The sequence below is a fragment of the Blastocystis sp. subtype 4 genome, assembly GCF_000743755.1.
Source record: "Blastocystis sp. subtype 4 strain WR1 chromosome Unknown seqid_0023, whole genome shotgun sequence".
NCBI classification, from domain to species: domain Eukaryota; class Bigyra; order Opalinata; family Blastocystidae; genus Blastocystis; species Blastocystis sp. subtype 4.
The window spans coordinates 1-13238 of record NW_014569524.1 but is presented as its reverse complement, the minus strand read 5'-3'; the positions used below and the strand labels follow the sequence as shown (position 1 = coordinate 13238).

Below are 13238 nucleotides of genomic sequence, written 5' to 3'. Positions count from 1 at the left end.
CAAAACGGCATTCTGGTTAATCGCATATTAACAGCCAAGGACTCGAGTGACATGTCATTGAAGAATCGGTTCGTGGCGGAGTTGGAGAAGAGTGAAGATGTAGAGCTGGAGCCGGTGATTCACTTCTAGGGACTGGAAGATTCTGAAATGAAGAGGATATTTGGCAAAGAATACTGTGATTTGGTACAAGTGATTCAAGACCTCCTGAATGAGGTAGGGACCTTCAAATACCCTCCACCTCTTACTATTTTGTAGAACCGATTAAAGATGTTCCAAGGACCCAGTGGGTATGTATATCAGCTCGTCTCTCTTGATCAAGCCGACAAGAAGTCTCAATTCAATGACCTCGGAGATGCAGAAATGCTTGTCTATCAATGTATTGAGCGGACTGGAAATCAAGGAATATGGATTCGCGAGATCAAGGCTCGGACTGGGTTACACTCCGTATAGCTGTGTATAATCTTATTACTGTAGCAAGCCATTAATCGGATCATCAAGAAATTGGTTCAGCGTAAGTTGATCAAAAGTTTCAAATCGATTGCTAGCAAAATGAAGATTATGTACATTCTTTACGATATGGGTAATTGTTGGTACATCGCTTAAGTGCATAGAACTCCCAAAGGACATTACTGGGGGACCTTGGTATTCAGAGCAGGAATTTGATGTTGGGTTTGTAGATGCTGTCTCTCAGTTTGTGGGAAAAGTTTTAGCAGAAGAGGTATGTCTTGTACTGGCCATAAACAAGTAGCCATACGGTTTAGATATTAAAGAGATTCATCAAAAAATTGCAGCTAGTAACATATTTAACATTTATATCCAATAATGAGATGTGATTGGTTCCTTAACCTCACCTTTGGAAGAGAAAGATGTGAAACAATTACTTGACAAAATGAGTTACTGTAATCTCATTGAAGAGGTTTCAGATGTATGATTGAGAAATCATAGTAATGAATAGATGAAAGGAAATCAGATTTGGAAGCTTCGGGAACCTACAACATCGTACGACAACATATCTTCTACTCCTTGTGGATCATGTGAACTCTTTTATCGTTGTTTCTGCAATGCTGAAGTAAATCCAAAGCATTGTCCATATATTAATCAATGGTATGATCTTGGGGATTAGATGTGTTTGTTTGCATATTTAATTGAAATCAAATGCGGTAAAAGTAGCTAGAGAGAAAAATAAGGGCCTACACGGGAATCGAACCCGTGACCTCTCGCACCCTAAGCGAGAATCATACCACTAGACCAGCAGGCCACTGAAAATACTCTCTTTGTATAACCCTTCAAGTATCTGATCTGTTTTATCAGCTTATTCTTTCACTGTTATTGTAATACGTTCTGTCTCCCATACTTTGTATGGTGATTTTGTTTTCCTGATGATATATAGAAATGGGTCAGAAACACTCGAAAGACCAAATAGAAGAATTATATAGCAGTGGAAAGGAATCCATCAAACCTCCTTCACGACGGCCATCGGCTGACAATCGGCGCATCCATCCTAATACTGTGTTTTCAACGAGTGGATTCGATAGTTATCGAAACATCGACAATATGATATCAAAAATCGGTGTTTCAAATGAGGACTCTGAAACTGGTTGCCTTTCTTCCTTTTTGTTATTTTTAGATTCTTCCGATATTGATGAAGTCATTCATCCAAAAGATCAAGGGGATATGCGCGAAAAACTACACAAGTTGTATGATTATCGTTTAAATCGCTTTAAAGCACGACTGAGTGCTATGTATCCTCAGCGAAGTAGCCATGGATCAGTGAATGTGTCTCGTTTTCGCAGTACTACAATGATCGAACTGATCTCTTATTTGGATACGCAGACTCAACTCCGACTAAAATCTGTGAATCGTTTTTTTCACAAGCTCATCATCATTTCCCACAATGATGTCTCTTTGAGTGCTAGAGCTGGATGGTTTTCTGTTATTCATCTTAGTTCTTTCTTAAAGAGAATTCGGCTTTATGGACAGCCCAAAGAACGAGAATTAAAAGACTTTACAACCATGCTTCAGAATGATGGTTTTACAGAACTTGATACAATCGAATTGTATCATATTGGAGAGTGGGCAATGTTAGAAATTATTGAGGCTTTGAGTCAGCGTGTTCAACGAGCCATTCGTTTAGGGATTCTGGATGATTCTATGGTGTTAAATCTAGTGATCCAAGAAACCGAAATCACTCCATTCTTTGCAGGAAAACTTGCGAAGAATATCAATACTGTTCTCTTTCGGGTGCTTGCCCGTCTTAAGTTCATTGTGAAGAGTGTGGAAGGAATTGAGATTGTTCTAACTTCCGTCCTCCTCTCTAAATGCAATCGTCTTGTTGAAGTCGATTTCTCGTCTATTCCTCTCTTACGACATGGATTTGAGCTTCTTGTTGACTCAATTTGGAGTAGCGAGTCTGAGTCTCAAATAGATTGTCCTCGTATTCAGCAACTACATCTCTCGAATACTGGTTTAACTGATCCTTGTCTTGTATTCCTTGTTGATGTTACTTCCCAGGGATTGTTAGCTAATCTGGAACTTCTCGATTTATCAGATAACTGTCTCACTAATGAAGGAGTAGGTGTTATCAATTCTATGATCTCTCCTTATCTCTGTCCAAATCTTCATTCCTTCATTCTTTCTAATAATTGTAATCTTGGAGGTGAAGCACTTCAACTATTCTTTGGTTATCTTGGGAATGGAGTTTGTCCTGTTATTGAAGACATTGCGCTGAATAATTGTGGTATGAAGAGTACTGACTTGATTGCCTTCGCGTCCTTCCTTCTCACTCCATTTTCTGAAAGCTTGAAGTCTGTTGATATCGGAAACAACCCTGGTTTGTCAACCGAAATGGCCCGATTTTGGACAAATCTTTCGAAATCTCCATGTGTCAATCTCCGAGTGATCAACGTTGAGGGAATCGCAATGAAGAAAAAATCAGAACGAGCCTTTGTAAAATGGGTTCTTCACGGTCATCTTGAGAATCTGCGTTGTCTTTATCTTAACAATACTCTCTTTGATCAGAGGGTGTTCTGTCAATTTTTGAGAGCACTTACATTCTCTAATATAAAAGATCTTGATGTTCTCGATCTGAGTAGCAATCTTATTGGATCGTTTCATGAAAAGGATTGGGAACTGTTAGTCTATGAAACGAAACAATTACACCAACACTCGTTCACAATCCGTCGATTTGAATTCAGTCACAATCCACTGAACAATGTTGATTTGGAGTGGCTTTGTAAGTATATCCAGCGATTCTGTTGTGTTGAACTCCTCCAAGAGGCCTGCTTTGAGGACAATACAATTTCATCTAGAGGTATTGCTGCTTTTCTCAATATCTTCCATCCAAACCAGCCTAGTGGACTCATCAAGTTAAGTGTAATCACTCTATCTCTACAGTGTATCGGAAAGGATTTGTATAATTGGTTATGTTCTCCTGCTTCGTTTAATTTACGCAGATTGATATTGACAAATTGCAATCTGTGTTTTCAGGATTTGACCTGTTTGCTGAATGCTCTGGAAGAAACTCAGTACTGTAGAAAGATCCAATACCTCAAACTCTCAGGAAACTACAACATTGATGATCAGTTTATGACTCATTTCATCCAAGTGTATGGAGTTAAAGGTATACTTCCTTTCCTATATGAATTAGATTTATCTTATACCAGCATCACTAAAGTTGGATGTTACGAGCTTTTAGACTTCTTTAAAAATCATGAGAGCTATTCTCTGCGAAGACTGAATCTGTCGTATACTAAACTATCCGAACATCGAGTTGGACTCTTATTTGGAGAGTTCAAACAATATTTTAGAGGTGGATGCATGTTTTAATCGTTTGCCCCATCATTTCATTGCTGTTTGTGAGATACAGTATTTCAATATGAAAAGGAAATAGTAGCCCCAATTTCAATAAAGTCTAAAATAATAACGGTGTACCTATCAAGGGGTTCATCATATTGATTCTCTCATAGTTATCGCAGTCAACAACTAGATAATGGTAATTGGCATTTTTTGTGTCCCTTAATGTTTCTAATCCATTCGTGTAGCCTTCCCAGAAGTCTTTCCGTACCAAGAGAATTCTTGCTAAGAAGATGAGACAGAACCGTCCTCTGCCTCAGTGGTTCCGTCTTCGCACTGGAAACACTATTAGGTATGTTCAAGTTGTGTTGGTGGCATTATTCTCACTGTTTAATAGATACAACGCTAAGCGTCGTCATTGGAAGCGTACTAAGCTCAACATCTAAACAATGGTTTGTTGTGTCATCAGACTCAGTGATGGTTGTTCTTTGTTGACTCTCATTTTTGTTTGTTTCTCATTTAGTTTTTCAAACAATTCATTGACCGTACTTATATTCTTTTGTAAATGTTCACGGTTAGAGTCGGACAGTAGATCTGTATTTGAAACATACAAACTCCTCGTGAGTTTGATTGAGTTGGATGTAGAGAAGTGAGGGAAACACGATTTTCTCCATAATACTCAGGCAGGTCACTCTATCAATCACGACAAACTCCATTGATTACAGAGAGTATGCAACGATATGTGCCTTCATTCCTTACTGGCACCTGATAATCCTTGTAACTTTCCTTGCAACTGAAGTTATATACAAACAACAATGGTCCCTTCTCATATGCCACCACTTGATTTCGCTCATCACGGAGTGTGATATACTCAAATCCATTAACTTGAAGTGCTTTTGATGATCCTTACCTTTGAATCCTACCATACTCTGAACACAAGTAGTTCGTTTGCGTATCCCAGTTGTTGATATACTGGTAAAGGAGATTACGATCGTCTCTACCATGAAGTTGCCTCTATGTGACCTACACCAAGTGCCATTGCCGACGACAATGATGATATGAATTATGATTCCCTTCTCGAGGAAAGTCAATCCATTCAGGATGACCGAACTCATTTCCCATGAAGTTCAGATATCCTTCGCCTCCCAACGTCTTCGTAAGGACTCGAATGAGATGAAGAACACGTATACCATTCGATACAATAATATTCCTTTCAACTAGTTTAGACATACTTGTATACATTGCAGCATCCATTAGCCAGAAGGCTAGAGTCTTGTCACCTACTAAAGACTGATCGTGACACTCATTATAAGAGATATATTTCTCTCCGTATCTATTGATGAACTTCCTCTCTTGGATGTACCTTCGGTTTGTGATGGTATGAAGAATATCACTCACATTCCAGTTATCAAGACAGCTCTCTTTCAGAAGCTTGATCCACTTATCAGCTACTGCCATGTTCATTCGATAATCAAAGTCAAGTCCTCCCTTCTTAAGAGGACAAGCAAGAAGGGGATATCCTGATACATCTTCAGCAATTGAAAAACAAGGAGGAGAGATGGAGTGGAGTAGTGTATTTGCCATAGTGAGATAGGCAAGAGCATCGATGTTGATCTATGATTTACACAGTTACTCGAATCTACATTGCTGTGAAATCCAAAGTAGTCTCGATAATCTCCATTAAATCCTCTACAGATGGCATGATCATTGTACATCATGGATGTGACTCCGTCAAATCGAAAACCATCGATATGATATTCCTCAACGAAATATAGTAATTGACCTAATAGAAACTGGACAACTTCCCGTTTCTTGTAATCAAAACATTTGGACCCCCATAATCGGTGTTCTCCTGCTTCTCCTTCAGCAAAGTACTGATGATTGGATCCATCAAAGCAATTCAGTCCGTCATCGATGTTTGGAGATGCATGACTATCATTGATAAGGGTTGGAAGAACGTACCTCTGGATAATATCAATGACTACATACAATCCTGCTGCATGTACTGCGTCAACTAGTCTCTAGAATTGAATAGAAATTGAATTGTTACCTTGAAGTCAGTAGGTGTTCCATATCGAGAGGAGACGGCATAAAACATGTTGCAGTGGTACCCAAAGGATGCATAATACGCATGCTCAACGATAGCCATGAATTGGACACAATTGTATCCATCGGCAATGATACGTGGAAGCACAGAATACTCGAAATATGAGTAGGATGATACTGATGGTTCCTCTCCTGCCATCCCAACGTGACATTCATAAATCCGAAGACCCGTTCGATCAAGGATACTCGGTGCTTGTCGAGTTGCGATTTGAAAGTGGTGATCGTGAATCGCGTAGTCCCAATACATACCAACATAACTCTTTTCATCTTCAAATCAACAGTTTAGTAGATCTGTACTCAATGGATCAGGCATGGCATAGTGAATGTGGGAGGGAACACGGAAGAGTTTCTTAGGTTCTTCTCCTTCTGCTCCATTTTTAAAGATTACAATCTTCACTTTGGAAAGATGATAAAGAGGATGTCTAAATAATACCAACCCATGTAATCCAACTCAGCATCATCTGGAACAAACACTTCAAAAACGCCATTATCAAGACGTTTGCATTTGTGTTCGTCCTGATTCCAGTTATTGAAGTCTCCAACTAGACTCATCGCATCAGCTGCAGGAGCCCACTCTCTGAATACGACTCCATTCTTTCCATCCTATTGATCTTATTTGAGTTAGTATCATTTACTCGCTTCTCTCGAGAAAAACCAAATTTCCTGTACTCTTGTGCAAACTCAACAATGGACTGACCATCTAGCATTGTGGACATGACATTCTAGTCTCTTGATCAGATTGAAAAGACAAACCTCAATGTAGTCATGACGATTTTCAATTATTGATAAGAAAGGGTCAAGAGATGAATCATCCACAGAAATAGACTTGCTCTGTTTCATGAAAACAAAAATCTGATGCTTGGAACTTTGACAAGATTGACAAGTATGAACAAACAAGCCAATTACATCCTCATTCGTTGCTTTGTACTCTTGTATTTACTCTGTTGTGGGTTTAACTTCATCATATCCTTCATTGTGATGCCAGAATGATCTCGACTCATCATATCTTTCATTTCACTCATTGTTTCAGGAATTGGTTTGTTGTTTTCCTTTCTTAGATGAACCCACTTGTACATCACTATACATCAGAATACTCTACTAAGCTTACCAAATTGTTGATCGTACATTCTTAGTACTTTGTTAACATACTCAACGGTCTAGATGGAAAAGAAACAACAAAATCCTTACTAACTTTGTGTCCTCTGCTAACTTGATACGATCAGGAGCTTTGATTGTTTGGGGCTTGGCCAGTTGCAGTGGCTACAAATCAGCGTAATCAAAAAAGATAACTGTCATCGCTTCCAGTATCGAAACGTACTTCTTCATCTCCTGAACCTCCTCCTACATATAACATTTCCTCATTTGTTCATACCATCTTCCCTACACCTGGAATGTGCGATTTCCATCCATTTGCACCTGATTTGTCTGCTAACCACTATAAAATAAGCATTTTACAACAAATAAGCTACGATAAACGTATCCTTGTATTCCTTCATCCCATATGTATCATATGAGGCAAATCGTTCCATTAATTCCTTAAACCCCTTATCTATGGATCAATTCCATGTAGATTCACCAAACCAGCAGTCTTCTGCTTCTTTTCTTCCATCTTTTCGTTTACATTGTCTCGAATCGATGATAAAATACCAAACGAACGTTGCTGTGTGACGAGAAAAGGAGCTGTGCGAATGCCCTTTAGGGACTGAACTGGACTGGGTCCTACTCTCCAGATATTGCAAATCAGTAGTCTAGAAAACATGAAGACACTGGTTCACCCAGAATAGAAAAAGTGGAACAAACAAGGCAACATCCTTCATATTACTCAGCATTCGATGTCTGAAGTTCAGGCAAAAACTATCTATTAAACTTTCCCTTGATTCTACTTGTTTTGCAGACAGGATGTCTGTACTTCCATAAAGAACAACGCGAGGAGGATTCTGACTCTTCGCATACATCTGCAAATGCTGATATTCGCTGTAATTGCCACCACCAACAACAAAAACAATCACATCCTCAAATGTCAATTTCGTGCCATCACTAGGAAGAAGTGTTCGTCCTGTTGCAGGATCATAATATCCATACGTTTCAGTTAATGAAGAAGTTCTATATGAAAGAATCAACGAAACCATACTTGCCATTAACGAGTTCATCCACAATCTGGACAATAACACTGCGTTCATCATCTCCCAAAATACCCTTCACTCCAGCTTTAGCCAAATTAATGATATCTGATGTAGCTTTGAAGAATGATTGACGAATTGAACTCTCTTCTATCTATTAATTCTAGTCTTCTTTCCCTACGTGCAGTTAAATTACGATCTGATACATTTTTCGTCATACGGAATGATTTCAAATAATGATATGCTCTCATCAGATCTTCAGCTTGAGTACGATCACTTCCATTCAATGATTCCAAATATTCCTTAAATCCATTTTCAATCTGACTTAAAACATCTCGATCTTTACACAGTACACAGATGCACAACAATCGGATCTTATCTTCAATATTTCCTTTCTCCTTCAGAAATCGTATTAGATTTGGAATGTCCAATTTACTATCTGATTTCACATTATTCTCCATATCGAAGAAGTTCGGTATTTCTCGTTCATTGATCTGTTCCATCACAGCTAGACGTTAAGTGTTCTCTCATCACTAACCCTTCAATATTGTCGTGTGTTTCTCCAGTTCCTTTTTCTGTTCAAGCAGTTCAGGCAGAGATTCCACAGCATTCTTCAAGAGGTCTACATCACAGTTTTGAGTCATTCTTACTCGTTTGGGGATTCTGGCCTCCTGAGGCACTAGTGATTCCTCGCACGGATTCTACCTTCTTCATCACCTCCTCCATTCGACTCTTGTTGGCTTCAATTGCTTCAGGGAATAGTGAATCTTCAAGTAAATGCATTCCATTTTTGCCTACAAGCATAATCATTCCAGAAATCGTCTTGATTTTTGTCAAGATAGAAGGAGGTTGTATTTGGAATAATCACTCGGTTAGCATTACAGGGTAACAAATCATTTACCAGAGGCTATCGATCAACACAATAAGATATACTCACTTGATAGTGAGATGAATGTTGCAAAGGAGAGATCAGATCCACATCACGATCGAGAATCACGAGCAAAGGATGACGAAGACAAGGTCCTTTATTCACTTTAGTTTGCTGGAACAGATTAATACTTGATTTCTAGTAGTAACTCAAAACTAGAAGAAATACCAATTGGTCACGAATTAATGCAGAAAGAGAGGAAGCAATCATGCTAGCAGCACCATTTGGTGAACATCGGATTGTTGGAACTGTAGCCATCGATATCACAAGAGACAACAAGTCATTTGGAATATCATGGCCTATCACTTGTTCAATCTATCCTTTACAAGGCAATTTGAGCTCTACCTCATGAGAAGCAGATTGAGGACTGCTGATCAGGGAATAGATGTGATGACGTTGAAATGTATATAGATATGGCTCTAGAGCAATCCCTCCAACATAACAATCATACACCTATCGATGATTCATTATATTAACGCCAACTCGACTAATTCGCTGCGAACAGCCATATTCAACGCATAGTTGTGCAAAAAGAGTCATCATCTCACGAGAGATACTGGAAGAGAAATTGATGTAATTAATTTCATATATTGGAGATGAGCAATCCTTTGCAATACGACGAATGTTCTCTTCAGTTGGTTCCACGAAATACACAGCAGGAACACCTTTGATTGGCTCTCTTTTATCATTAATCTGGAGATGAAGAGTAACTCCACATCGTCGCAAGTCTGAATTGCTAAATAAGGGAGTAATCTGTTGCTTTGTGAACTGATCAAGACTAAGTTAATTAGAGATCAATTGACTCCATTACATTAACAATTTCCATCTTCCCATCACTCCAGAGTCAGTATCGGTGCTAATCATGAATCAACGATCATTTAATCATACGTTGGAAGCATTTCATCATTCTGACTAGAGATATCTAGAATCGATGATATCAAGTCTAACCAATCACTCCTTTCTTATTCGATCACTCTTTTGGCGTTCTTGAAGAGACATTGACATTTTGAATTAGATGAATGTGGAAGATGGGACTACTAATTGAAATCTATCGACTTGTACTTATATCTATTTCCCGCGGTATTTCATATCAAATCAAAGAAAGTGTCTTAACAAACAAGATGAATTAGAGAGCAACTTCACTGCTAGATTCATCTGATTCTTCCTTTCTCTTGCTCTTCTTGTCCTTCTTGTCCTTCTTGTCCTTCTTGTCCTTCTTGCTCTTCTTTGGCTTCTCCTCCTCACTACTTTCACTGCTTTCTTCTTCACTTTCACTTTCACTTTCACTTTCACTCTCACTTTCACTCTTCTCACTCTCACTTTCACTCTCACTCTTCTCACTTTCACTCTCTTCACTCTCTTCACTTTCACTCTCCTTTCTCTCCCATTTCTGAAGTTGCTCTCTAATAAGTCGATCCTTCATTTGATCATAGTTCGTTTGAGACTGTTCAATCATAGCAGAGAAATTCGAACACATCTTTCCTCCAGCATCTTCCCATACCTTCTGAAGTTGTTGACATGTTACAACTGAGGCAGCAGCATAACTTGAAAAGGCACTTAATAGAATCGTCATTTCTTGCTTGACAAATGATGATAACTCATGACTCAACATCATTTTCGTAAACCGTTTCAAATATTTCTTCTTCAATACCAATTCAACTTCTAAGTCTTCAAGGTCCATCGAAGCCTTTGAAGCTCGCTCACGATTTCCTTTGCGACGATTGCTCTTCACTTCGTGAACCACATCTCCTTTCTGGTTCCAGATATCAACATAATCAGTCTACATATCATGAATACATAACAGAATCACATAAATTGAAGCGCGGCGCTCAAATAACTCTTGCAAACCTTTTAGACGAACTGTCAGAGAATCAAACAGATCACATACTCCTTGACCTCCATACCATGGGACGAAACTTGAAGCTATTTTCCATTCATCCCAGGCTCCAGCAGATACATTCAATACATTCATGGAAATAGCATTAGTTTGATCTAATTCAGGATCTGTCTGCAGTACAGAATAGTGATGTGTGTTCATCACTTGATGATAGGAGGTCAATAATGAAGAGATTCCTCCAATACTCTGACTGATCATTTTTTGATTCATTGTCAGCTTATTGAAATTATCCTTCAAACTCTCAACTATTCCAATCATCGTTTGAAGTTTGTTTTCATAGGCAGCCAATTCACTACGAATCAATGAATCATTCTAAGATAACCTTTCATAGTTCTCAGGACACACAGTATGACGAAGCAGTTCCTGATACTTCTCAAATCCTTCATTAACAACACGTTTCTTCTTCTTCTGTTCATCACATTGTATCAGCTAAATTTACCTTGACTTCAGGATTGTGCAAACTTAGTGAATCCAATTGCGGTTCTTTCCCACAATCGTAACCCTCATCTGTTACAAATGCAATGAAAGAAGGATCAGATCGGATATATGGATTTCTAGCCAACTCATTCAACCAGAGAGAAATTGCTAAGAAAGTATATGAAGGATTCACAATCTACCTTGCATGCGATATGAAACTGTCTCTTCGGAAGTATTATTAACGACTTGTTTAGGAGGAAGAGGACCAATTGCCATTGCTGGATAACGAGATAACAAGAAACTGCGAAAAGCATCAAATTCACTGTAACGACGACGAACGGTTATTTCCTTAGGATACATCGTTACAAGATACGTAATGTAAGGCTTGATGATGCTTCCTCCAACAATAGGCTCAGTCAACTAGTGATTATCAAGACCACCCACAACAACAGTAAATGACATAGGATCCTTCAGTACAGATTCAATCCATGCCTTATGAGATTCTTTAAACTCAGGACTTTCTTCTGCAACATCATCTTCTGATTCATCACCTAGACGTTACACTCCAGAGAATCCACAAACCCGTCCTAGAAATAAGTGAATATATCAAATATATACCATTCTCTTTTCTTTGGAGCGCTATCCTCCGAATCAGTCTCAATTCTCTTTGAACGATGCTTACTACTTTTTTTATGATGCGAGGAATCTAATCCATCAATATAAGGAAATGGTACTTACCACTCGACATCGACGAATCTTCCATGCTGGAAAGGTCTGAAACTTGTTGATCCGAAATATCTACCTCTTCGGACTCACTAGCAGTCGACGTAGAGTCTTTCTCTTTACGAGACTTCTTATGTCCATGTTTATGCTTCCCCATTGTTGTATGACTCTATACTATCACAAAACAAAAAGACTGTACACCGACGAAAACTCTATGATCCTATTGCGGATGTGGTAAAAACCGCGGTAATACACAAAGGGACGGTTCTGTAAGAAACAAATAAACAACATCTAATCACTTTCTGAATCCTCAAATACTGGCGCATGCCCAGCTTCCACAAATACAGCACCGTTGCTACGACTGCTAATACCTTGTTTCGCAGGCTTGTAATCCCCACTGGATGTTACTGTTAGTGGGATGAAGTCTTCATCATTTCCCTACGGTAATACCAACCATATAATCATACAACAAAGGAGTTGATTCCAAAAGGTAAATGTGCTGTTCGGAAAGCCAGTTTACTCCGCAACGAGCGTTTACGAAGACTGGCATGAAGGAAAACCACTATCTATCAAAACTACCACACACACAAACACAGCAATTGAAAGAAAAGAGACCATAGAAGGGTTCCAACTCTTCTGGATAGAGAAATGAAGAACAACCCAACTACAGTTCACTTGATTTCCAGATCATACTTAATCCACCTCCTACAATGTATATATATGAATCAATAGTTTCTCCATTGATCGTAAACTTATGTGAATACAAATGAAACAAGTACCTACGAATCACAACTCCGTTAATTCTCTACACCCACACTGCCACAGTTGATACCAGACATATAGCTAAAAGGGGATCTTGTATCCTACAGATCAACTATCTCTTAGATACACACATCTGGATGACAAGGAGTATTCCCATTATAACCAAGTAGTTTCCACTAAAATACAGAAGATTTGTTGCTATCCTAAGTAATCCCCTCCTATCTTGGAACGAAGGACACTTGAATCCACTGAAAAACTCTTTCCATGGTCTCTAAGTTCATTATCATCCCAAAAGCAGAAATACAATTCGACCTAGAGAACTCAATCTTGAGCGTTCAAATACTCCTTTTAACATAATGTTCAGCTCTTTCATGCGAACACTAGTGGAGTTCACCCATACCTTCGCTCCCATGAAAAACTGTTTGGGTCAAACAAACACATTTGGACAAGTCGATTTACTCCGAACAAGTACTCACTTAGGCTCTGACATCCC

The 13238-nt window shown here is 38.8% G+C and overlaps 4 protein-coding genes across 4 annotated transcripts; 2 read left to right on the top strand and 2 right to left on the bottom strand.

Annotated features, from left to right (window-relative positions):
- Window positions 1–267: 267 nt before the first annotated feature.
- Window positions 268–748, top strand: JH06_0391 (RNA polymerase RPC34; the record flags this gene model as incomplete). The annotated part of the gene is made up of 3 exons (XM_014673922.1): window positions 268–444; window positions 475–580; window positions 612–748. The coding sequence occupies 3 exons, from the start codon at window positions 268–270 to the stop codon at window positions 746–748; spliced, it is 420 nt and encodes a 139-aa protein (XP_014529408.1).
- A 644-nt stretch (window positions 749–1392) lies between these two features.
- Window positions 1393–3825, top strand: JH06_0390 (hypothetical protein; the record flags this gene model as incomplete). The annotated part of the gene is made up of 2 exons (XM_014673921.1): window positions 1393–1597; window positions 1628–3825. 2 exons carry the CDS (start codon window positions 1393–1395, stop codon window positions 3823–3825), a joined length of 2403 nt encoding a protein of 800 aa, XP_014529407.1.
- A 990-nt stretch (window positions 3826–4815) lies between these two features.
- On the bottom strand, window positions 4816–9951 carry JH06_0389 (glycoside hydrolase; the record flags this gene model as incomplete). Its single annotated transcript, XM_014673920.1, has 29 exons — window positions 4816–5125; window positions 5156–5406; window positions 5436–5813; window positions 5843–6165; window positions 6196–6320; window positions 6350–6501; window positions 6534–6620; window positions 6652–6763; window positions 6805–6976; window positions 7007–7055; window positions 7087–7158; window positions 7189–7239; window positions 7271–7333; window positions 7368–7447; window positions 7480–7646; window positions 7721–7752; window positions 7782–8001; window positions 8030–8168; window positions 8200–8526; window positions 8557–8640; window positions 8669–8785; window positions 8817–8925; window positions 8956–9084; window positions 9115–9261; window positions 9292–9399; window positions 9430–9724; window positions 9758–9802; window positions 9835–9889; window positions 9921–9951. 29 exons carry the CDS (start codon window positions 9949–9951, stop codon window positions 4816–4818), a joined length of 4230 nt encoding a protein of 1409 aa, XP_014529406.1.
- Window positions 9952–10072: 121 nt separating this feature from the next.
- On the bottom strand, window positions 10073–13157 carry JH06_0388 (hypothetical protein; the record flags this gene model as incomplete). The annotated part of the gene is made up of 17 exons (XM_014673919.1): window positions 10073–10726; window positions 10757–11135; window positions 11166–11251; window positions 11283–11428; window positions 11461–11680; window positions 11711–11812; window positions 11878–11966; window positions 11999–12152; window positions 12185–12274; window positions 12302–12421; window positions 12451–12545; window positions 12576–12647; window positions 12677–12762; window positions 12793–12846; window positions 12877–12948; window positions 12976–13016; window positions 13050–13157. The coding sequence occupies 17 exons, from the start codon at window positions 13155–13157 to the stop codon at window positions 10073–10075; spliced, it is 2568 nt and encodes an 855-aa protein (XP_014529405.1).
- Window positions 13158–13238: the final 81 nt, after the last annotated feature.